At 43.4% G+C, this 25,660-nt stretch overlaps 1 protein-coding gene across 1 annotated transcript in view; it reads left to right on the forward strand.

Annotated features, from left to right (window-relative positions):
* The window catches only part of gbe1b (glucan (1,4-alpha-), branching enzyme 1b), a 146,851-nt gene that overhangs the window by 83,538 nt on the left and 37,653 nt on the right, over positions 1 to 25,660 (forward strand). Inside the window, exon 13 of the mRNA XM_015951338.3 lies at positions 17,975 to 18,159. Coding sequence (XP_015806824.1) covers positions 17,975 to 18,159 — 185 coding nt within the window. The remainder of the gene's footprint in view (positions 1 to 17,974; positions 18,160 to 25,660) is intronic.

The raw sequence follows: 25,660 nt of genomic DNA on the forward strand, positions 1-25,660 counted from the left end.
TAAAAGTGAAACGGGCAACAGAAGCTTGTGCACTTATGCCGTTAATGAAGTGAGCAAAGATTAGCATCAATACTGTTTACCTTTGCTTCAATCCTTGTTCATTTGTGTGTGTGCATTATTAGTATTAATCTTAATTTAAAGTCAAATTACACATACAAGGTTTAACTTCAAAGAAAATGGGTGAGATAAGGACTTCTACCAACTCATTAACGGGAAAGTCCACACCAGACATTTGCATATTCTTGTGTGTCATATTACACAAACGTCTTTGTCCATACCAAGGTTTTCTGTATAGTAAATATGGAAAATGTGTAATTCTATTGAGATTCTGTTGTGTCTTGTATTTGAAAAGGTCAGGTCCAGGTCAGTAAACTGTATTGGCGGAGGGAAAAATTTTCTGTATGTGTTTTGTCTAAACATGTCATTGTTTCTAAGTCTGAAAGAAGGTATAAAACTGATAGGAATTGTTTCCTTTAGATCTCAATTTTCGGTTTTTAGTCCAGGGTGAGTTCAGGGTTTGCTTGTTGGGTCAGCTCTGTTTTTGGAGATTTCCATTCAGCACTTTCTTGATCCCCCTTATTTGCCTCTGTGTTTTGGACCTTGTCCTTCTAGCTCCTTCTGATTGGTGCAATGTCCAATCATTTCCAGACATCTTCAATCATGCTGTGGTGCCGTCTTGCCAGTCCAAAGCACCAACTCATCATTCCATTCTACACCCATCTGTGATGCAGCATTTGTAGTTCTAAGTGAAAGCAGGCTTTTAGGAGTTCACAACATTGCATCTAAACTAAGATTTCCAACAAGAATTAATTTAGCTGACCAATAACTCATTTGCCAAACAGTTTTGGTCCCCTGTTCTTTCTAGACTGAAATAATCTAATGAGGTTATCTTTTTGAGGCTTTGTTACAACCAGGTGTCTAGGGGGCCTGGGGTAACATGGAGGACGTGTGACACAAAGGAAAATTAACAAAAGTTTTATTTACTTTCTCTTAATTCAGAAAAGATGACTATTATTGTTAACCACCATGGATCTAAATCCACTTTTACCAAAACGGGTTCAAACAGTAACATGTAACATAACTCTAAAGAGCACAATATCGAAGTTCTAAGTGGGAGACAACAGACCAGAGGAAAGGCAGCTCTGCACTATTGTCCCCATTGGTGAGGAGCTCCAGCAGGTCCTTTAAACAATTTGCGGCTGATGAAAACCCAGCTCAGCTGGTGCAGGGAGGAGCAAGGGTGAGCCAACAGGCCATAGTCTGCAGGCAGGCTCCTCAGATGCAACATAAAAATGCACAGAAAAATGAAATCACAACACAAAAAGGCTCCAGCCGTAACACTCTCCCCCCCCCCCCCCCCCCCCCCCCCCATAAAGCCTAAGGTCTACACCTCTGGGTACAAAAACAAACAAACAAACACTGATACATTTCATTCTCCAGGTTGGGCTAAACCAAAATCTTTTCTGTGCCTTTGCTGCTTGTCATCTTACTTAAGTGGCCAAAGCACGGAATTTGTAAAGTGAAGGTCTCTGTACAATACTCACGGATTAATCATAATGGTTTCTTTTTATTTTTCCTCTTTATTTTGGCTGGTCCACAAAACCCAGTATCAAACACGGGCGGCTCAGGCTCAGCCGCACGTCTGTCCATTTCCCAGGAGCCTGTGTTTTTGTTTCCTGCAATGAGACCATTAGGAGTAGAAGCTGACATGTTTTCTACTCCCTTAGCTTGAGGTTTTGACCAGGCAGGTGGAACCACCAGGTCCCCGGCGATGTCATTTCCCAACAGGAGAACAACGCCATCCACTGGTAGGGAGCGACAGACAGCAATGTTAAAATATCCTGTGACGAGATCAGATGTTAAAAACACACGATGGACGGGCCTCTGAAAGGACGGGGGCGCAATCCCTTTAACAACTACTTTAAAACCACAAGCACTTCTTCCAGAATAGGGTAATGCCGAACTCAGAATGAGAGAATGAGATGCCCCAGTGGCCCTCAGGATTTTTATCAGTACAGGCCTATCATCAGCCGACAATGAAACAAATCCAGAAAATACAAATGGCTTAAAACAGGATCCCACATCCCGTTCCCCAACAGTAACATGGGCCGAACAGGTAAAAACCTCAACATTGTCAGGCTGTTCTTGTCTTACATTCTTGGCCTGGAGAATGGGACAGTCCTTTATGACATGACCAGGCTTGTGACAATAAAAACACAGAGCAGGTTCAGGAACGACATTCGTTAGGTCTGCCTCAGCAGGCGGCCCAGGTGAGGGTCTTCGGTTGGGATCAAAGTTCACCCTGTGAGTTAACACAAACTCATCCGCGAGCTGCGCTGCAGCAGACAATGACGTCACCTTCTGCTCGTTTACATACTGAACCACTTTGTCAGGGATGCAGCGTTTAAATTCCTCAAGGAGCAGGAGCTCACGCAAAGTAGCAAAGTCTTTTACCTTGGAGGAATTACACCATTTATCGAATAGAACAGTTTTTACTCGAGCAAAGTCTATGTGTGTCTGTGCAGAGTTTTTCCTGGAAAGTCTGAATTTCTGGCGATAGGCTTCTGGCACCAACTCATATGCCTGTAAAACTGCAGTTTTAACGGTGTCATAATTATTGCTATCCGAGACAGAGAGAGCGGCTACAACCTCGGAGGCTTTGCCTGTGAATCTGCACTGAAGCAGAAGAGGCCACACATTCCGCGGTCAATTAAGCGCCATTGCGATGCGTTCAAACGCAGAGAAGTAGCAGTCAACCTCAGATTCCCTGAAAACAGGCATCAACGCCATGCAGTTACTGATATTAAAAGAGTCTTGCGGTGGGGAACTCACCGGAGATGTCTCTTTCTCAGCCTTCACAGCCTCGTGTTCAAGTTCAAGTTTGCGGAGCCGCAATTTTGTATTAGCTTCCAGTTCCAGCTTTCGCATCTCAAACTCCAGCTGTCTGCGCTGGGCTCGGTCCTCAGCGTCCAAACGGAGTTGCTCAATCCTCAGCCTGAATTCGGCTGGAGTCATGTCCTCATCAGAGTCAGCCGGGTCGGCGTCTCCAGCAGCTGTAACCAGTCTGTCATCAGGTGCAGCATGGCTGACAGGGGGCGGGGTTGCCAGGGGAGGTTCAGCAGGTACACGGGCCTCCGCAGGTGAGGCAGCCTGTTGCCGAGTAAGCAGGCCCAAGTCCTCCAGGCCACTGATTACCACCTCCTGCAGCTCCACCTTTAACATCGAGCTGTCCACCTGAAATCCAAAGTGATCTGCCACGTCCAGCAGATCCCGCTTGCGACAGGCACTAATCAGTCCACGGGATGGGGCCTCCACAAACTGTTTTAAATCAAAAGTAGCCATAACTGGTAAAACACTGATGCACACAAATGATCACGTGTCCAACCTCAGTGTAAGGGTACTTAATGATCCCGGACGAGCCCCCATATGTTACAACCAGGTGTCTAGGGGGCCTGGGGTAACATGGAGGACGCGTGACACAAAGGAAAATTAACAAAAGTTTTATTTACTTTCTCTTAATTCAGAAAAGATGACTATTATTATTGTTAACCACCATGGATCTAAATCCACTTTTACCAAAACAGGTTCAAACAGTAACATGTAACATAACTCTAAAGAGCACAATATCGAAGTTCTAAGTGGGAGACAACAGACCAGAGGAAAGGCAGCTCTGCACTATTGTCCCCATTGGTGAGGAGCTCCAGCAGGTCCTTTAAACAATTTGCGGCTGATGAAAATCCAGCTCAGCTGGTGCAGGGAGGAGCAAGGGTGAGCCAACAGGCCATAGTCTGCAGGCAGGCTCCTCAGATGCAACATAAAAATGCACAGAAAAATGAAATCACAACACAAAAAGGCTCCAGCCGTAACAGGCTTGCAACAAGTAACAATACTCTACCTCTGCTTTACCAAGGAAATCCAAAGGAGGCAAGTAGACTTCTTCGGTTTCTTGAAGATGTTTCGCTTCTCATCGAAGGAGCTTTGTCAATTCTGACTGGAATACGAGAGAGTCAAGCTTATAAATTGTAGATGGCATATAAACATTGTGTCCTCCCCTTAATGAAATATCTACTGAACTTATTGCAAGTTACCCAGTTTTCATCCTCTCTTGTAAAGTATAACCAAAGTTTTGAGCATTTGTGCCACTTAGACGCCATGTTTCCTCCTTGTGTGAGCTACGCAACATGAGTGATGATGTCATTCGCTCCGACTGGAATTGATGAGGGGAATCATTTGCAAAAGTGGCGAATTCTTCCTATGAATTGAAACAATGGAAACGGTTTTCGAATCCCACCCCTATCTGAACATCTATATTGTTTTTGGAGCTTGGGGCTTGGTTGAAATGTCATCAGCAGCATTTCGGCAAACTTCTACTTTTTAACTTACTGTAATTAACTCAGTGCAATACAGAACGTTCATTTCTTCCGGGTGTGTTGAAAGTAACGCGAGAAAAGTTCAAAGTTACTGTAGCTGTTTACAAACCAGCCTGATATGCTAAAATAATGAAATGTACATTAAAAACTTCATGTTAATTCTTTCTGAAAAGATCCCTGAGGGAATCATGGAGTTAATTCTTTACATATGATTTAAAATGTGGAATTTGCAGCACAATGTTTGTGAAAGTGTTTATGCCTCTGTACTTTATGTTGTAGATGTAAAAGCCGTCTGACTCCATTGAACACAATGCTTGCTTTCACTGGCTTTATACAATAAAGAAAAGCAAACGTGTTTCATTTCTTGAGGGAAGGTTGTCAGGTTGGCTCACAATGTAAATAAAGTTTTCTGTTGCTATTTTTTTTATGAATTCAACACCATAGAATTGGCTGTTTGTTGTTGCAAGGCACAAATTTACAAGAAGACTCCAGAAACTGCATTAAACTTCGACTGGCTAGACACTGTGAGATAAATCACTCAGGCGAGAGCTGTTTGCTCTGGCCGAAATGCACTGGTCATATCACACATCCAGCCTATCAATATTGTAAAACTGTCACATAGCAAGTCTCCAGCCTGCTGATATATCGTGCAGAGCAAAGATACGCCTGTTGCACCACTGGCCTGCAACAATTTCCTGCTCTACCTTGGCTTGTCCGTCACAGGATTATCTGCACTAGAGGCATTTCCATATGACTCAGTGTTTTTATAAATGAATCTTCCAGAAGTAGCTAAGATTAATCGGTGCATGGCATCGCTTAGGTCAACTCTTTCATATGAGCTCATTTTAGTTGTCAAACAATTCTCTGTGTTTATGTTGAACGGTACTGTAGTGTTAATGTTGAACTGATAGGAAGGATAGTTTGAAGAGTAGAAGACTGCTGAAATGGCTCATTTCTCCTCTAAGGGGTTTGAGATACAGGGAGCAAGTGCAAAAACTTGTGAGTATACGCAAAGATTAAATTTGCATGTGCAGTTGTTGTGCCATGTATGCATATGTATATTTTTATAAGTCTTAATCACTGTGGAATTGTATGCACATGCCTGATTTCCACTTGCTTTTAAACTATAAATGCATGCTGATCAGACATTTGGTCATTTGCATGTACAGAGATTAACAAAAGGAGGGTCAGTGCAGCCATTTTGACTTATTTTTTTATTTGTAATTTTTTGTTGTAGAATGATGGACTTAAGATTGGTTTGAAATTGCTTTAAAACTAGGGAAGTTCCGATCACATTTTTTGGCTCCCGATCCGATTCCGAGTCATTTGGTTTTGAGTATCTGCCGATACCGAGTCCCGATCCGATACTTCAGCAATACAATAAAATAGCAAGAAAAAAGGGAGACTGTATACAAATTGACCTGTTAGGTTATTATTATTATTATTATTATTATTATTATTATTATTATTTATATGACAGCATCCAACATGATACCATAAAAAGTTTTTCTTTGTTTTTCAGCATAGCTTCCAGTGTCGGCTGGCTTCATGTTTTGATCTGCGTTGCCGCGGTGAACTCGGAATATTGAGCTGGATGTTTGCTCTTGAGATGGCGGATCAGGTTCGTGGTGTTAAAAGCAGCTCTGTCTTTTCCACCACGTGAAACACTCAGTTTGCACACTTTGCAAGTGGCTGTTGGACAGCATTCGGTCTCCAGTTTAAAATGATTCCAAACCGCTGACATTTTTTGCCCTCCTGGAGCGAGACGAGCATTAACCTGCTAGCTAACTGCGACCTGAATTCCGCGATCCACTTTAAAACGTGACGTTACGGCTGCTGTATGGTGTTGTCATGTCGTTATTGAGGAAGTGAAACTTGGTACAAAATTAAGCCATTGTTATTCAATTTGAAACTCAAGATTGATTAAAAATGTCATGCTTGTTGTTTTATAAGGTTAAATCCGATCTTTAACATCCGATTCCGATCTTTTAAAACTCACATGATCGGGCCCGATTTCCGATCACGTGATCGGATCGGAGCATCCCTATTTAAAACTCTTCCCAGACTGATGGGGAGGATGGGAAATGGGGAAAAAAAATACCTGCTTGTCAAAAATCACGACTGATGTCTTTTGTCTTTGGTATTTTAGTGCATACCAGAATTGTCCACATGAGCAAATTGTCTTAACCTCTATCTTCATAAAGGTGTTTAGTTTTGTACATAAGCAGTTAACCAAGTGCATTTGATTAGACACATCAAGTTGTTAGTTATCCTCCTAATTCAAGCAATACAGATTAACCGTTTTTGCACAGTTATAAATTCAAGTACACTATTTCTACTCTACGTTCGTTTACTTTAACGTATGTAAGTTAACGTAAGTCAACATTGCAGTGAAATGTGCTTGAGGAGACAAAAAGGGAATGCTCAGTCACTCGGCAAAGTTCAATTTTAAGTGAAAGAACGAAAAGAAGAAAGACTGTAAGGTCCCAAGGATGGTCCATGTACTGTTGTTAAAGGGTAGAAACAGTTTCTTAATGCTGATTTAACGTCCACCGGATAGCAGCAGAGTAAAAAATCTGCATGCAGCTGTGGTCCTTGATCATGCATCGCCTTACGTTGGCATCGTTGCAGATCAACGTCTTTTTGGCTGGTAGTTGTTTCCTTACAGTGTTCTCTGCTGCTTTTGCTTCTTTCTGTATTGATCTCCGACTATTTGCAGAGCAGCTCCCACACCTGACAGTCACGCCGCCCATCAACCGACTTTTGACCACTCATCAGTAAAAGTTCAGGGTAGTTTTGGCATTCATGCCCAGTTTCCTCAACCTCTGCAGGAAGTAGAACCGCCGACAGGCTGTCTTGTGTATTTGGTGGGTTCTCAGTGATGTTTATTCATAGTAACTGCTGACCCTTTCAACCTTTGCCCCACTGATGCAAATGGCTTGGTGTTCCCTGTTGCCCACGATCATCTCTCTACTCTAATTGTCAAGCTCCCATTACAGCCCATAAAAAGTTCAGTTGGTTGTCCTTGGGCTGAAAATACAACTCTGACCAGTTAGTGTGCATGCAGAAGTTTGTTGTAACATTAAGAAACACTTGTATCCTACCAATTACGGGTAGCTGTAGTTTAAGGTGTCCGGAGGTCAGCTGAAAAAGCAAGATTTTGCCCTATTTGTTGAGCCTTGACCTGGTCTGCCAGAGCAGCTATAGCCAAGTGTTATCATCATGTGAGCGGTGTGTTTTGTCCTCCAATGGCAAGCGAGGTGGTAAATGTCAAACTAGCTTTTTTCCAAATGCCAGAATTCTGCATTTATCAGCAACGAGTTGAATTTTACCAAAGAGGAGAGTGACTGCATTTAAGTACCAATGGTTCAGGCTGATTTTGAGTCTCTAATTACTTGTTGAATGTATACGATTATTTTTATTTTGGTGGCTAGGATGGTGGTTACACCTCATCTGACACCAGTGGTGTTCAAATCAACCTTCCTTGTCCTTGCAGGACACAAAATATAATTTTTTAATTCAAAAATATACATAAAATAATATTTTCATGGTAATTTATTTTTTATTTTTACTTTTTGAAATAGGTCAACAATATGCATTTTAGGAAAAATCCCTACATGAAATGTTAGAAAATGTATATCTGAATCAAGAGCATATAGGAGATACAAAATTAATTATTCTAGAGACACAAATTGGTTTTGAGGGCCACAAATGGCCCCCGGGCCGCACTTAGGACATGCTTACCTGAGAACTTTAAAGATGTGGTAAAAGGGTAAATATTAGGGATGTCCCGATCCGATCACATGATCGGAAATCGCCCCCGATCACGTGGTTTCAGACTGATCGGGACTCGGGCATTACTTCCTGATCCAAGCCCCGATCCGGAGTTGGATACTGGGTTCAAATTACTGGAGAGCAACTTGGTTCTCCTTAAAGGTTGTCAGGCTCCCCTGGTGCCCTTAACTTACACAACCAGAAGGAGCAGCGGGGATTCTTTTGAGCAGAGATGCAGAGAGCGGCAGGCAGACCGCTGATTATTCATGAACTCCAGCTGCGTTCTGCACACGGCCACAGTAACATTTTCTAAGTTTCTAAGTGGCGTCACCAAAAATAAATAATTAACACACAGTCATTAGTTTCCGTTCATTTTCTCTCTGGGAAGTTCTGTCTGTATTTGAGCATGACGTGTGGACGCGCTTGCGCTTCATCACTCGTCACTGGCTCAGCCGGACAGCGCAGTGCACACTCCGCTTTTTTGCAGTCAATAGATCAATTTGATCTGCTAGTTAAAAAGTTACTTGGGAGGTGAAAAAGAAGGAAGCAGGCAGGAATTTTTCAGGAGGACTGGGAGATGCAGGAAGATCAGAGACAGACAGGACAGGAAGATAGGAAAATAAAAGCCAAGAAAACAAAACAAGTTCTTAAAAAAATAAAATGTAGGTAGATTGATCCCACTATGCGTTTGTACCTGTATAAAGCAATACTTTATCAGCATGTAGTATTTATATAGTTTATACAATTCAGATCATCTTCAAAACTCCGTCCCATGCGCAGGGACTTATCTAAGCATTTTGGGGGCCGAGGCTAAATAGACCCCTGCCAGGTATTTTAAGTTGAAGTGCTATCTGTTTTTATATTAGACTTTTTATATTTGCAATAAAGTCCAAAAGTGAAGAATTTATGTTATTTACTTGATTTTTCAAGCTACCTCACAGAAGTGATCTGTTGTTAAAAATTAAAATAAAAGGTAATTCAATAAAAAATAAGTAACATTCTGGAATGGTTTCTTCCTGTTCTTTCTTTTTTTTTTTTACGTATCAAAAGTATCGGATCGGGACTCGGTATTGATAGATTCTCAAAATCAAATGACTCGGACTCGAGGGCAAAAAACTTGATCAGGACATCCCTAGTAAATATATTGCTTTTAAGCTTAATTTATTACCTTTACTTATGACTAATAAGCTGTGATATTCTATATAAATATAGAGTATCACTCTGATTGGTCTTTGAATGTTTAATCAGAAGATTCTAGGATTCTTTGCTTTTTCAGGGATCAACCACACTTCGTATCAATTCAAACAGTTGGGTTTTATAGAAATTAAGAAATGTATTTTCTAAACAAATTAAAAACATGACAAGTTAAATAAGACAAATGTAATGAATGAATATAAGTGGATGGAATGTGATGTATGATAATTGAATGGTGTGTGTTTATCAGAACCTTGTATGTAGAAGAAACTGAAGAAGAAAATATCATTTCTATAGCGCCTCTCAAGATAAAAATCCCGAGGTCTCGTCTCGTCTCTCGTCTCGTCTTCCTCCGCTTATCCGGGTCCGGGTCGCGGGGGCAGCATCCCAACTAGGGAGCTCCAGGCCGTCCTCTCCCCGGCCTTGTCCACCAGCTCCTCCGGCAGGACCCCAAGGCGTTCCCGGACCAGATTGGAGATGTAACCTCTCCAACGTGTCCTGGGTCGACCCGGGGGCCTTCTGCCGGCAGGACATGCCCGAAACACCTCCCCGGGGAGGCGTCCAGGAGGCATCCTGACCAGATGCCCAAACCACCTCAACTGGCTCCTTTCGATCCGGAGGAGCAGCGGTTCTACTCCGAGTCCCTCCCGAATGTCCGAGCTCCTCACCCTATCTCTAAGGCTGAGCCCGGCCACCCTACGGAGGAAACTCATTTCGGCCGCTTGTATCCGCGATCTCGTTCTTTCGGTCATTACCCAAAGCTCATGACCATAGGTGAGGATTGGGACGTAGATCGACCGGTAAATCGAGAGCCTGGCTTTCTGGCTCAGCTCCCTCTTCCCCACGACAGATCGGCTCAGCGTCCGCATCACTGCAGACGCCGAACCAATCCGCCTGTCGATCTCCCGATCCCTCCTACCCTCACTCGTGAACAAGACCCCGAGATACTTAAACTCCTCCACTTGAGGTAGGACCTCTCCCCCGACCCGGAGGTGGCAAGCCACCCTTTTCCGGTCGAGAACCATGGTCTCAGATTTGGAGGTGCTGATCCTCATCCCAGCCGCTTCACATTCGGCCGCGAACCTACCCAGCAAGAGCTGAAGGTCAGAGCTGGATGAAGCTAGGAGGACCACATCATCCGCAAAAAGCAGAGACGAGATTCTCCTGCCACCAAACTCGACACACTCCACACCACGGCTGCGTCTAGAAATTCTGTCCATAAAAGTGATGAACAGAACCGGTGACAAAGGGCAGCCCTGGCGGAGTCCAACCCTCACTGGGAACAGGTCCGACTTACTACCGGCTATGCGGACCAAACTCACGCTCCTCTGGTAAAGGGACTGAATGGCCCTTAACAGAAAGCCACCCACCCCATACTCCTGGAGCGTCCCCCACAGGGTGCCCCTGGGGACACGGTCATAAGCCTTCTCCAAATCCACAAAACACATGTGGATTGGTTGGGCAAACTCCCATGCCCCCTCCATCACCCTTGCAAGGGTATAGAGCTGGTCCACAGTTCCACGGCCAGGACGAAAACCACATTGCTCCTCCTCTATCTGAGATTCAACTATCGATCGGACCCTCCTCTCCAGTACCTTGGCGTAGACCTTTCCAGGGAGGCTGAGGAGTGTGATCCCCCTATAGTTGGAACACACCCTCAGGTCACCCTTCTTAAAGATGGGGACCACCACCCCGGTCTGCCACTCCCTAGGAACTGCCCCCGATGACCACGCAATGTTGTAGAGACGTGTCAACCATGACAGCCCTACAACATCCATAGCCTTGAGATACCCAGGACGAACCTCATCCGCCCCCGGGGCTCCGCCGCTGTGTAGTTGTTTGACTACCTCAGCAACTTCTGCCCCCGAGATCGGACAGTCCATCCCCAGGCCTCCCAGCTCTGGTTCCTCCTCGGAATGCGCATTGGTGGGATTGAGGAGCTCCTCAAAGTATTCCTTCCACCGTCCGACTATAGCCTCAGTTGACGTCAGCAGCTCCCCATCCCCACTGTAAACAGTGTGAGCGAGTTGCTGCCTTCCTCTCCTGAGGCGCCGGACAGTTTGCCAGAACCTCTTTGGAGCCGATCGATAGTCTTTCTCCATGGCCTCACCAAACTCCTCCCACGCCCGAGATTTTGCCTCGGCAACTGCCACTGCTGCACCCCGCTTGGCTATCCGGTACCTGTCTGCTGCCTCCGGAGACCCACAGACCAGCCACGCCCTGTAGGCCTCCTTCTTCAGCCTGACGGCTCCCCGAACCTCTGGTGTCCACCAGCGGGTACGGGGGTTGCCACCACGACTGGCACCGGCCACCTTACGGCCACAGCTATCAACAGCCGCCTCGACAATCGCAGAGTGGAACAAGGCCCACTCGGACTCAATGTCCCCCACTGCTCTCGGGACGTGGTCAAAGCTCTGCCGGAGGTGGGAGTTGAAGACCGTCTTGACAGGTTCTTCTGCCAGGCGTTCCCAGCAGACCCTCACTATGCGTTTGGGTCTGCCAGGTCTACGCGGCATGTTCCCTTGCCATCTGATCCAACTCACCACCAGGTGGTGATCAGTTGACAGCTCCGCCCCTCTCTTCACTCGGGTGTCCAAAACATACGGCCGCAGGTCAGATGATACGACTACAAAATCTATCATCGACCTGTGACCTAGGCTGCCCTGGTACCAAGTGTACCGGTGGGCATCCTTATGTTCGAACATGGTGTTCGTTATGGCCAAACTGCGGCTTGCACAGAAGTCCAATAACAAAACACCGCTCGAGTTCAGATTAGGTGGGCCGTTCCTCCCAATCACACCCCTCCAGGTCAAGCTGTCATTGCCCACGTGAGCATTGAAGTCCCCCAGCAGGACAATGGAGTCCCCTGATGGAGCACTATCTAGCACTCGTCCCAGGGACTCCAAAAAGGGTGGGTACTCTGAACTGATATTTGGCCCATAAGCACAAACAACAGTCAGGACCCGTTCCCCGACCCGAAGGCGCAAGGAAGCTACCCTCTTGTCCCCCGGGGTAAACCCCAACACACAGGCAGAGAGTCTCGGAGCTAACAAAAAGCCAACCCCAGCCCTCCGCCTCTCACCCGGAGCAACTCCAGCAAAGTAGAGTGTCCAACCCCTCTCCAGGTCTCGGGTTCCAGAGCCAATGCAATGTGTCGAGGTGAGTCCGACTATATCTAGCCGGTACCGCTCAACCTCTGCCACAAGCTCCGGCTCCTTCCCCGCCAGCGAGGTGACGTTCCATGTCCCAAAAACTAGTTTTCTTGTCCGGGGATTGGACCGCCAAGGCTCCCGCCTTGGTCTGCCACCCGATTCGCATTGCACCGGACCCTTCATGTTCCTCCTGCGGGTGGTGGGTCCACAGTTGGACGAGCCCATGTATCCGGTTCGGGCTGGGCCCGGCCGGGCCCCATGGGCGAAAGCCCGGCCACCAGGCGCTCGCTCACGGGCCCCAACCCCAGGCCTGGCTCCAGGCTGGGACCCCGGTAACCCTCCGGGCCGGGTACTCCGACTCTTCATTTTAACCGCCATGAAAGATCCTTCGAACCGTTCTTTGTCTCACCCTTCACCTAAGACCAATTTGTCATGGGAGACCCTACCAGGGGCACTAAGTGCCCCAGACAACATAGCTCCTAGGATCATTAGGGCACTCAAACTCCTCCACCACGATAAGGTGACGGTTCAAGGAGGAGAAATCCCGAGGTGCTTCACAAAAACAAAAAATGTAAAAATATAAAAAAGCATTTAGAAAATTTTTGAAAATATATTTAAAATGAGCAAAAATAGACAATTGTGATAAAAATATATGTTAAGAAAGAGAGAGTGAATAGGAAAGAGGGAAATCAGTGGATCCTGAGGAAGGTGGAATAGGTGGGGAGAGCAGAAAAAGGAGAGAGTGGTTGAAGAAGGTCATACAAAAGCCAGCTTGAACAAGTGAGTCTTCAGCTGCTTTTTAAAGGAGACCACTGAGTCCACTGATCTCAGGCTCAGGGGGAGAGAGTTCCAGAGTCTGGGGGCCACAGCAGCAAATGATCTGTCACCTTTGGTCTTTAGCCTGGTGCTGCACAACCAGTAGGCTTTTATCACTGGACCTCAGGGACTTGCTGGGGGTGTAAGGACTAAGACAGGGGTGTCCAATCCTGGTCCTGGAGGGCCAGTATCCTGCATGTTTTAGTTTGAACTCTGTTTCAACACACCTGATTTCAATCAGCAGCTAATTAATAGGCTTCTGCCAAGCCTGATGAGCTGCTGCACAGGTGTTTCAACCACTGAATCAAGCCTGTTGGAGCAGAAAAAACACAAAACCTGCTGGATACCTGCCCTCCAGGACCAGGATTGGACACCCCTGGACTAAGAAGATCACCAATGTAAGATGGTGCTTGTCCATGTAAGGCCCGATAGACCAGAACCAGGATCTAGAAAGGAACCCTGAAGTTGACTGGCAGCCAGTGAAGCTGGAGGAGAAGCGGGGTGATGTGGGTGTGTTTGGAGGACTTGGTCAGAAGCCGAGCACAGGCATTCTGAACCACCTGTAGACGGTTCAGGGAGGTTCTGCTCAGACACGTGAAAAGAGAGTTACAGTAGTCTAAGTGTGAGGAGATGAAGGTGTGGAGAACTGTCTCAAGTTCAGAGCGGGACAGAATGGGACTCAGCTTAGCAATGTTCCTGAGATGGAAGAAGGAAGAGCGAACAAGAGAACTGACATGAGAATCCAGGGTGAGAGCTGGGTCAAAGGTCACGCCAAGACTCCTGACAGAAGGTTTGGTGTGAGAAGCAAGCTGACCAAGAGAGTCTGGGTGTGAAAAGAATTTGGTCTGCATTAAACTATGAAGTTGGTTCTTATCAAAACCGCATCAGACGCAATCTTGCTGTGTTCTACGTACCCCTGAGGAGACTCTCTTTCGGATCCGAGATGTTGGGGGTCGGGTGACCCCAAGTTACCGAAGTTCATAGAAAAGACAGCAGTACGACCAGGTCGGTCCAGAGTTGTCTCCCGGATCACAACAGATAGATGAAATTGTTTTGCGTCTAGAACAGCTGTTTCTGAATAGCTGAAGGAACCGTTTTGCTGTGTCAGCTGTAGCGTGTAGGTTTTGACATCATGTCAACAGATGCGGAGGTTAGAGAGTTTTCCCCCGGTGACCAGTCCAGAGATCTGCTCAAAAACTAACTGACTCACTCAACAAGTTTGTTTTAATTTTCCCATATTATCATTACCTGGCCAATCGGGACGTGCCATGTTAAGAGGTGTTAACAAACAACCCTCAGAACATCACGTCTTCTTTCAGATGGAAGGTTCTCTGATTTGTGGGTAAGAACATATCTATGTGTATGAAAATACTTTAACTTTATCATCTCGTCATGTGTATAAGTGTACGTCTGATTAGCTTGTCAAGTCACGTACGCTGGTTATCAGACAAATGGATCATTGCAGGACAATATTGATTTCAACCTTATTAACTTAGGCACAGATTAATCAAAACATTTCATTTAACCATATTGTTCATTTCATTTCATGATTATTTAACTCATATGAGCTGAAAATATTCACTTTTATTCAGAGGCAGGAGGAATCCTGTAGAAGCGATAAGGGGAAGCTTAAGGCCTTGAAACTGGAACAGTTTGTTGACAAAATGTCATCATGTGTCAAGAGCTGCAGAGGCCTGGACTCCAGCTGATGGAATGGCAGGATCCGGCAGATTAAAGGCAACAAATGTAGACTCCTGTCTCTATATGACCGGATGCTGAAGAGGTCCAACTGTACATGAAAAACTGACCATTTCTGGATGCTATAATGCAATTCACTGAAAAAAACATTTTTTAATTATTATTTTTGGTTATAATCTGTCACTGAGTTTTTCCTGCCGGCTGAACATGAAAATAGTCTCCTACACCTATCTCCTGCATTAGCTTCTGATAGAAAATAGATGGTGAAACTCTAGGATTTGAAAATCCTCATATCTATGTCACACTTTGAATTTGTATTCATAGCCTCACCTGTCTTGTCTCGTGCTCGCCCACAGGAAGGAGAGAGAGAAGAGAGTGTCTTTGCGATAGCAGCTTTGCAACATGGCTGAACGTGTTCTATTAGCCAATCAGAAGCGAGGTGTGTGTTTATCATTAATAATAATGAGCAGTCCTGCTGTTTTCAGCCCACCTCTGCTTCTCAGAACAGGAGCGGCTTTGTTTTTTTTTTTGTTTTTTTTGTATTTTTAATAAGGCATTGATTTAAACTAGGGAACACTGCAAATAAGAGGTGCTGAAAAAAATCGATTCAAATCTGAATCGGGATTCTTATTTATAAAGATTCAGAATGGACTCACAAAGGTTCGGAATCGATTCCAGGAACTCAAATGTTTGGCATGTTACAGGTTCGAGATGCACTTTTGTCTGTTTTTTTTTATCTTTGTTAGGAGAGTTAGTACTCTGTTTACTTTTGTGGTCCCATAAATTGGGATGATTTATTTTTGAATCTGCTGATAAGTGGGGACTAGAATGTATTTTTTTTTTCCATACTCAGAAATTTGAGATTCTCATATTTATTTTCTAAGTTGATAAGGGAGTACTCAGGACTACTCATGTGTTTATTTGAAGTTATTGATAAATGAGAGAACACATTTTCCTTTGTAACAAATCTGAGACACTTTTTTTAAACAGGTTGAGGACTCAAATGTTAAACTTGTTTCCACACATACTTAAAAAGTATTTGATCGTATTACTTTCAAAGCTACTGTTAGATAACTAAAGATTTGTTATATTTTACAAGGTAAGCAAAAATAAATGTTGCCTTTTGGTCAAAAGATTGTTTCTGTTTACGGTTTTAGAATCACTTTATTTTACCTTGTAAATTAGCTTTTTTTAGTGTGACCAGTAAAATAAAACATTTCCCATAGCTTTAACTAACTTGCACAACAAAGTAGTTAATCCTGGAACTGACACTCTTTGTTAATATTGATTGTGAATCGATTTAAATCGAGAATTGATTCTGAATTGAACTGGCACCCCGAGAATCGGAATCGAATCAAATTGTGAGTTGCTCTGAGATTCACATCCCTACTGCAAATGTATTAGATCAGGAGTGGGGAACCCTGGTCCTCGAGGGCCGGTATCCTGCATGTCTTAGCTCCAACACTTCTGATTCAGTGGTTGATTCGCCTGCTCAGCAGCTCATCAAGCTCTGCAGAAGCTTGTTAATCACCTGCTGATTGAAACCAGGTGTGTTGAAGCAGGGTTGAAACTAAAATATGCTGGATGGTGGCCCTCGATGGACCAGGGTTCTCCACCCCTGTATTAGATAAATGAATAAATCACACTTTTAAGCATCTGCTAAAGACAGGATTATTTTTACATTACCCACCTGAGTTTTCTGATTGGTTTTCATGTGAAGTATCAAAAGATCTTTAAGTTGATCGCAGTAATTCCATTCTATAACACACACACACACACACACACACACACACACACACACACACACACACACACACACACACACAATGAGTTTGGGTACAATAGTGTACTTTTTCTCCACCAGAGGTATAATTCTCCATATTTAATGTTGTGTGGGAGGCTTCTTGTTCATCCAGGTGTCACAAAGAGAGGATCCCTCTCTGGCTTCCCTCTTTTTTTGCTCATCCACTTCACGTCTATCTCTTCTTTGTGTTGTTGGTGTCGTGATTTTGAAGCAACAGTGAAGTTTAGTTTTGTATTTTTCTTACCAGTTTTTTTATTTGTTGATCCTTTTTATTTCCCATTTTTATTTAACCCCTTCATTATTTTTTTTCCATTAGAATTAGCTGTCAGTTGCCGTCAGTTCCACTTCACTCAATTGTTTGTATTTTATTTATTTTTTTTTTTTTATTTAAATGTATTTATTCGCTGCAGTGGCTTCTTCCTACACCCATTGTCTGTTTGTTTCTCTGCTGGGAATTTAATTATGCCGGCTATTGCTTTATGTTGTCATGACATCCGATGACGGATTCATTATCTCATTTCCTCGGATGACAGGATCATAACATCCGGAGTGTTGTTTCATATACCTCCACACTATTCATGCAGCTTTATGAAATATTGATGCTGGCCCTGAAGGTTTTATTCACAGCAGCAGATGCTTTTCCTTTTTAATTAACAGATTATTAAAAAAAATAGCATTTTTGTTTGTGAAGAAATAGATTTTGTTAAGTTTCCGTAAACCTATTTTAATTACCATCAAGACGGCATCTGCCAGCCCTGTTTTGTGCTTAAGGTTTTCTGAAATTGTACTTTTCTTTACAGCGTCTCCTTATTTCTAAGGATGACATGCAGTCTGCTTAGCTTTGCAGAAGTAATATATAAGTTATGATGGTTTATAAATAGATCCAGTTCATTTGTCTCAGTTGGGAAAAGTGGATTTATGTGCCCGGTGTTTCTACTTTGCATGACTGAATGTGCTATCCTCTGGAGTGATTAAAAGGTTGAACACAGTCCATGACTTTTGTCTGTTTGATCTTTTAAAAAATTTTTTTGTCTTGTTCAAATTTCCGTGAAAACCTCAGAGGAAAGAACCTCATAAAGCACGACATGATAGAGTATGCTAATGCAGCAACGACGTGCCTTTTCCTTCATTATGTACATTCTTTAATAACGCTCTCTGTGTTGCAGGAAATGAGTTTGGCCATCCTGAGTGGCTGGACTTCCCCAGGGAAGGTAACAATCAGAGCTACCACTACGCCCGACGGCAGTTTAACCTGCTGGATACGGATCACCTCCGCTACCGCCAGCTCTACGCTTTTGACCGCGACATGAACCGCACCGAAGACAAGTACGGCTGGCTGGCAGCCCCACCTGTAAGAGGCACACACACTTATTTCACACACCACTTTAAAGAACTTTTAATCACCCTGAACATTTTCACGAGTCTTACATGTTGTCTTTCTAAAATTTGGCTCATTTGAGGTGATTTTTCCAGAGATGAACATGTTCTCAGGCCTCATAAATAAAATCACCATAAATGGAGCCCCTTCTTATTTTGGCTGCTGTCAAGTTGAACAGTAATGGCTCTTTCTGAGCTTTGGTAATTGAGGGAATGTATCGGTTATTTTAGAGTCTCACAGAAAAGTAACAGGACAATACGCATAAAAGTGTAACTAAGTTGACAGGGGATTGTAAGCAAGTGGCTGTAAATGGTTGAAGTAAGTCCTTTTCCTTTTTAAATCAGATTCCAGATTAAAGCTGCACCTTCCTTTGTAGCCTGCTGACCTGCAGACAAATAGAAACAGCAGCAGCGAGGGACAAAAATCACAGAACATGATTATACTCAAGCATTGTTCACTGGGATCATATCTGATTTTTGTTTTTATCACTCAAAATTCACATTCTCTAGAAGTAAATAGGTCACTAAGACATCAAAACGTGGAGCCTTTTGGAAAGAATGATGAGGAATCCCATTCCCTGTGGATGCTCCTGCGAAGAAAGACAAATATGTTTGACTCCAGTGCTGACCTGCTGCACAACGAAAGCTGTTTTTCTTGCCTGTCTCTATGCTTTTAATGTAAAATCAAGTTGTAACCGACGGCCCTGCAGGAAACCTTCAAGACATCATCTAATTATGGCCTTTATCTGTATTATAACGTCTAATCATGTGTTTAAAAGAAATATGTGTGATCACACAGTGGCAATGTGCTGCTCATAATTACCTTCTTAAGTTCCTCTGTGTGCATGAAGCAGTTATCGGGGGGGAGGAGTTTTAATTCTCAACATACCTCCAGTGGCAGGCATACTTAGAGATTTCAAGTTGTTTATTTTTATTTAGAAAACAGTTTGGGAAATGAAAATATTATTTTGTTCAATTTATCGTATATGAAACAATAAATACATCAACAGACATGAATGTCTTAAAGGTGTATTATGTAAGGATGAAGTAAGACTGACAACTTGTGGTCAAATTTGGGTACTCCAGCACATTTTCCAACACAAAAAGTTGCTTTCTCACTCGTGCTTTGTGAGTTTCATGGTTGTTGCCAGTTATGAATCAGCGCCAGAAGATTCTAGATGACAAGAGAGATGAGTCATACACAGTAAGTCTATAAGTAGATAACGGCATTGTCATATCTGGTGCTAACACTCATGGGTGTTTTACAGTCTGGAGCACTCATTACGGTAATATGCCTCTGGCATTGGAGGAAGTGTGTGTTTTTTTTTTCTTTTTTGACATCTTGCTGTTATAATTCTGAATGACTCAGTAAATTATTAAATAATCCACAAATACATTTCACTGTCATTTGGAGTTGTTGGTAATTGAAAAAGTAGATTGGGATATATTTAGAGGTGACTATTTGCTTATAATTCATCGATAGCATTGTTAGCTCAACATTAGCCTTTAGACTTCTTTACCCCATACTAGGGTAAAACAAAAACATGTTTCAGCTTTTTAAGCCCAATTTATACTTGTATAATAAGTTTTTTATGAGGGAGAAACACGCACAGACGGAGACAATTTGCCCTCAGACTCCTCCGTCTCCTGGGGAGTGTTGCAAGCAGTTCCCCTCCAGGACAACAGAGGGCGTAGCGCTGTTCTGTGGCATGATGTCATGTATCTGGTCCAAGATGGTGTGTTTATACTGTGTTTTTTTTTATTATTATTTAAGAAACTTTTTAACACAGACAAATTTGTCTATCATTCAATTCAATTCAAGTTTATTTATATAGCGCCAAATCACGACAAGAGTCGTCTCAAGGCACGTCACTTAGTAAACATTCCAATTCAGATCAGTTCATTAAGCCAATCAGAAATAATGTTTCCTATATAAGGAACCCAGCAAATTGCATCAAGTCACTGACTAGTGTAAATGACTTTACAACAATCCTCATACTAAGCAAGCATTTAGCAACAGTGGAGAGGAAAACTCCCCTTTAACAGGAAGAAACCTCCAGAGGATCCTGGCTCAGTATAAGCAGCCATCCTCCACGACTCACTGGGGATCGAGAAGACAGAGCACACACACACACGCACACACCAAGCAGTGTGTCCATGGTTACACTGTGATTTCTTAGTAAATATTCTATTTGGCGAGAGATAAACTTTATTGTATTTATCCTAGTGAATCTACTGTTAAACGGGTAAACTAGCAGTAGCACATCCAACGTCAATGAAACAAAAAGTTGTTATAAGGAGAGTGAGAAAGCAGCAGTGTGCTAGACGATGGCCCCCTCCATGAGGCCTCCACAGCTCAGCAGAACAATTCTCCTCCACCTCTTCATGCGCACACATCTAAACCCACGTTTCCCATCATTTCCATCCACAAATAAAACACTTGCTGCCTATTTTTCACTCCTCCAGTCACGGATGAATAAAACGTTCATATTCTGCCCAGAACACACCAGCTGCGAAGCACCGCGAAGCAGATCACTCATGAAATTTGTGCGCTGTCTGTTCCTCCTCTGTTCACATCAAGCGAGAATTTTCAACGAGCTCTTCTGCTCACGCCTACTGTTTTCCAAACCCCACCCCACCCGCCCCCTCCATCCCCATGTCCTTGCTGTGTGCATGTGTGTCAACAGTTTGCCCAGCTTGTCGATATCGGAAACCGCTGATCCTGCTGCTGTGTATTTGTTTGTATTCACATTTATTAAATCCATCTGTTCCTGTAAAAACTGCATTTAAAGTTATGGAAATGCTATGTTTCTTTGCAGGAGTGTGTGTGTGTGTGGGTGTGTGTGTGTGTGTGTGTGTGTGTGTGTGTGTGTGTGTGTGTGTGTGTGTGTTCATTTTCATCCCTCTACTCTGTTTAGATACACAAAAATGGTCACATTTATCAGTCGCAGTGTTTTATTTTGAAAGGTTTCTTTTATTTAGTTAAATTTACCGGCCTGCCTCTTCTGTTTTGGTTTGATTTCCTGCCAGATTTGACGCGGCTGACTCACGACTCATGAAAAAAATACAACTCACGCCAAAACGATCGCTGCACGGCGTGAACCTTTGCGGCGCTTCGCAGCTGATGTGACCGATAGTGTAGCTTAACAAGGGCGTTGATTAGAAGCGCTCGTCGTTACACGGCACATCTCGGCGCATTGTCACGCTTCTGCGTCTGGTGTGTTCCGGGTGTTAGTTTTTCCGCAAGGTATTCTTCAAGCTTCTCCGTGTATGCCGCTAGATATCCTTGGCGCTATTTATGTTTTTTAAGGAACAATGGTGGCAGCGTCCTGACCAATTACAAGCTGGCGTTCTCCGTCTCGATGAATGGATTTTTAGAAATGAGAGCTCGACTCAGCCCACCCTTGCGAGCCTGCTGGAGAGCCCTCGCAAGCATGGATAATGGCATTGCGTGCCTCTGTCCCGACGCAGACGGAGAAGTATAAATTAGACCTTGAGGGTACAAATAATAACTTTTGGGTCACACCTACTTACTTGCTTCAATTCTTTAAACACCTCTAGAGCTTTTTGCCTGCCAGTGTCGAATTACAAATGCAGGTGCTGCAGCTTTAGCTCGATGCAGACTTGGCAACCCCACGGGCTCACGGGTTGTAAACAGTAACTTTAGTTTTGTTTGAAGGAGAAAACCAACAACCCCCCAGCCGGCTGAGAATGACATCTGTTTCAGTCTAACCTTCCAGCCAACATGATTGAGGCATCAGACTGTTTCGTGGTTATTTCAGTGTAGAATTCTTACATATTGCTCCTTGAATGTAATGAGGTTGAGGAAACATTTACTCGTCAAAGATGCTATGTGTAAATGGCAACAGAGCAGAATGGATAAAGGCAGACGGAGAACTTAAAGAGTTCACAAAGATGTTCCTACAAATACTTGACAGACTGCCCTGAAATTAAAGCGAAACATTTACACACGTGCGAATCAAGTGTACACAGATGATAATAATAGGAACCTTTCACTTGACTGCAATAATACAAGGCTAATAACCTTTGCTAAAAGCCTCCATTAGACAAATCTTGCTTTGACTGTCAGGGTTTTGCCCTAAGAGGCTGGTTCTACTCTAACTCTTGACAAGACTGAATTTGTGGGTTTGGAATGAGTAATATTCTAAAAAGGTTATTTTGTGGAGGGGAGGTGTTTAGTCTTTGTTTTACTCGTTCTGTGGCCTCTGACTTTACAAATCCAGTATAAAAATGGTTAAAGGTCTCACTCACTCGTTTTTAATGAATCTGTAATGTACAAGAGACTGGCTTTTTCTGACCTGATCATTTTCCCGTCCATTTCCTTTCTGCGATGGAAAAAATCTTGCTTACACGACTCAGAATGACAAAAAGAACAAATATTACAGCTTCTTGGTGAAAAAGAATTTTAAATCTTGATAAAAAATTTACTAACTTGATAAAAAAAATAACTAACTGCAAGTAACATTCAGTCATTAACCCTTTATGGAGCCAGCATCAATAGACACTTCCACGCACATCTTTAATGATATCAGTTTGAGGTCTTAGAATCTCCGTATTCTAGATGTCTTCTCCACTTGAGGTCCTGCCTCAAGAGGAGAAGTTTAATTATCTCTAGAGTTGAATAATGCAACTCTCTGTATGCAGGACTCGGTCAGTCATCACTGCGCCACCTGCGGGCTGTGCAGAACAGCGCAGCCAGGTTTCTGACTGGGACCAGGAAACGGGACCACATCAGTCCGGTTCTCGCCTCCCTGCACTGGTTTCCCGTCTGTTATCTTCACACTTAAAACTCCTGGTCTTTGTTTTCAATTTCTTCCAGGGTGGTGATCCCCCCCATCTAGCCACACTCCTGAACAGACATTCCTCATCACGCTCTCTGCGCTCTTCTGACCAATGCCTGCTCGCTGTCCCTCGTTCTAGGTGTCGTACTCGCGGGGACCGGGCTTTCTCAGTCCTAACTCCGTCACTATGGAACCAGTTGTCACCCTCAGTTAGGCTGTCCCCATCTCTGCAGGTCTTTAAGAGTCACCTAAATACCCACCTCCTCTGCTTGGCGTTCCCTGAACGTGTTTGAGGTTGGCCCACTTTTATGTTGATTTTATTTCCCTGTTTTCATTGGTCCACTCTATCCCTTGTTTTATCCATTTGTTTCTACTTTAATGTTTTACCTTTTTTGCACTATTTGAATTGCTTTTATTATCAATTTATTCATTGTGTTTCACATTTATTATGTACTGTGTTCAGCGCCTTGGGCTTCCTGACAGGGTCACGGAAGGCACTTTATAAATAAAGCTTTGATTTGATTTGATTGATTTGATCTCAGGGTCTTGTTCATGAGTGAGGGAAAGCTGGAGTGTGAGGCCGACAGGCGGATTGGTGCTGCATCTGCAGTGACGCAGGCATTATACCGGTCTGTCGTGGTGAAGAGAGCGCTGAGCCGGAAGGCAAAGCTCTCGATTTACCGGTCGATCTACGTTCGTACCCTCACCTATGGTCACGAGATTTGGGTAGTGACCAGAAGAAGGAGATTGCTGATATAAGCGGCTGAAATGAGTTTTCTCTGCAAGGTGTCTGGGCTCTCCCTTAGAGACAGGGTGAGAAGTTTGGTCATCCGGAAGGGGCTCGGAGTAAACGCGCTGCTCCTCCACGTCGAGAGGAGCCAGTTAAGGTGACTTGGGCCTCTAGTCAGAATGCCTCCCTTGTGAGGCTTTCTGGGCACGTCCAACTGGGAGGAGACCTAAGGGGAGACCCAGGTCATGCTGGAAGGACTGTCTCTCACCTGGCCAGGGAACACCTTAGGATTCCCCCGTAAGAGTTGGCCTAAGTAGCTGGAGAGAGGGACGTCTGTGCGTCTTGGCTTAAGCTGCTGCCCCCGCGACCCGACTAGATATGCGTCTGAAAAAGGATGGATGGATGAATCTCAGTATTTCACCCAACCAATCATCAGAGATCAAGCTAGTTACAGTTTGAACCATTCGACTAGCCAGCACCGCAGAACATTCCCCTTCTTGCAGCTCGGTCTCTTCCCATGTTTACAGTCGGATCTCTAAAAGCAACAATGGTAGTTCTATGAAACTCTCACATCACATAGTGGACTAGCTGTGCTAAATAATATGTGCTTCACGTTGCACTCATTGAAGTTGTTGAAATCATAGCATGAAAACTGAAGCTGCAATATTTGATCATACGCCTGGAGCTGGAAAATTTATATTTTTAGACAAAATTTACAGTTTTTTAGACACAATCTTCATAATGGTGGTAAAAAAAATAATAAAAATTGTAATATTTAATCGATTTTGCTGGGTTTTTAAACTAAGATTGATATAGAAAATGGAGAACAGTTAATATGCCAGCCTATCTCGCTGTCAGTGATGATGCAGAGGAGGATGATGTTGAGGCAGATCTTCAATTATATAATGATATAAAATATTCTAATATTCAATATTTGGTCTGAAATTGTGTTTATTGATCCAGAACTTCAAGAATTTGCTTTAGTAATCTGTTTTTATAGAAAAAATTTTAGATGGTAGAGAAAATTGTAACATTCTGTATTATTCTACAGCGATGTAATGTTAGTTAGGTAGTTTTAAAGTGGCAGTGTGTAGTTTCCTGGCACTAGGGGGCAGTACACACATTTCAGGATAGTTTTACGCCATATCGCCGTGACTTTTGCTCGTTTATAAAACATTACGTAAATGTTACCTGTGGAGCAGAAGGCATGTGACCTCAGCGTGACTCCTCAGACTTTGATGGTCCATCAGTTAATTCTATCGAGAGAATACGATGCTGATTGTAGTTTTCTGTAGTTTCTGGATCTGCTCGGGGTCCTGCGCCTGCCGATGGCGTTCTCATACTACGGCAATACCACTCGGCCAAAATATATTACATCTTTTTCTATTCTGTTCTTTCACATAGGTTTTTGAAAGAGTTTTTAGCAGTTTTGTTATTAAATGTGTGTTTCTTTAAACCGAAATGTTTTTGAACGTGGTAATGTAACTTCGGTAAGTCATACATCCAGCCAATCATCTAGTGTGACATCGACAGGCGCAGGACCCCGAGCCGGCCAGAAGGAAACATGGTGTCTAATATGGCCTCTGCCAAAACGCTAGACCCGCACCTTGTGTACGTTAGACCCGATATTTTTTGTAGTTATATGGTAAAAAGCTGCCAATATTTAATTACTGGACATCATTTTATTCATTTTCAACAACATTTTGAAGGATATTTCCAGAGATTAACAGTAAAAACACACATTGTCACTTTAATGTTAAGTTCGGGCTGTTTTTCTGCCAGAACAGGGCTAGCGTCCATATATGATCATTTCATTTTCTATGATTTTCTGCATCATTTTTCTCATTTTAACAGCAAAAGTATTTTATATTTGTATATCACAACACCCTGGGATTGAAGTTTTAAAATATTTCAATGTGTGCCATATTAAAGGTTATGTATAA

Source organism: Nothobranchius furzeri, chromosome 13, assembly GCF_043380555.1.
Source record: "Nothobranchius furzeri strain GRZ-AD chromosome 13, NfurGRZ-RIMD1, whole genome shotgun sequence".
Taxonomy (NCBI): domain Eukaryota; kingdom Metazoa; phylum Chordata; class Actinopteri; order Cyprinodontiformes; family Nothobranchiidae; genus Nothobranchius; species Nothobranchius furzeri.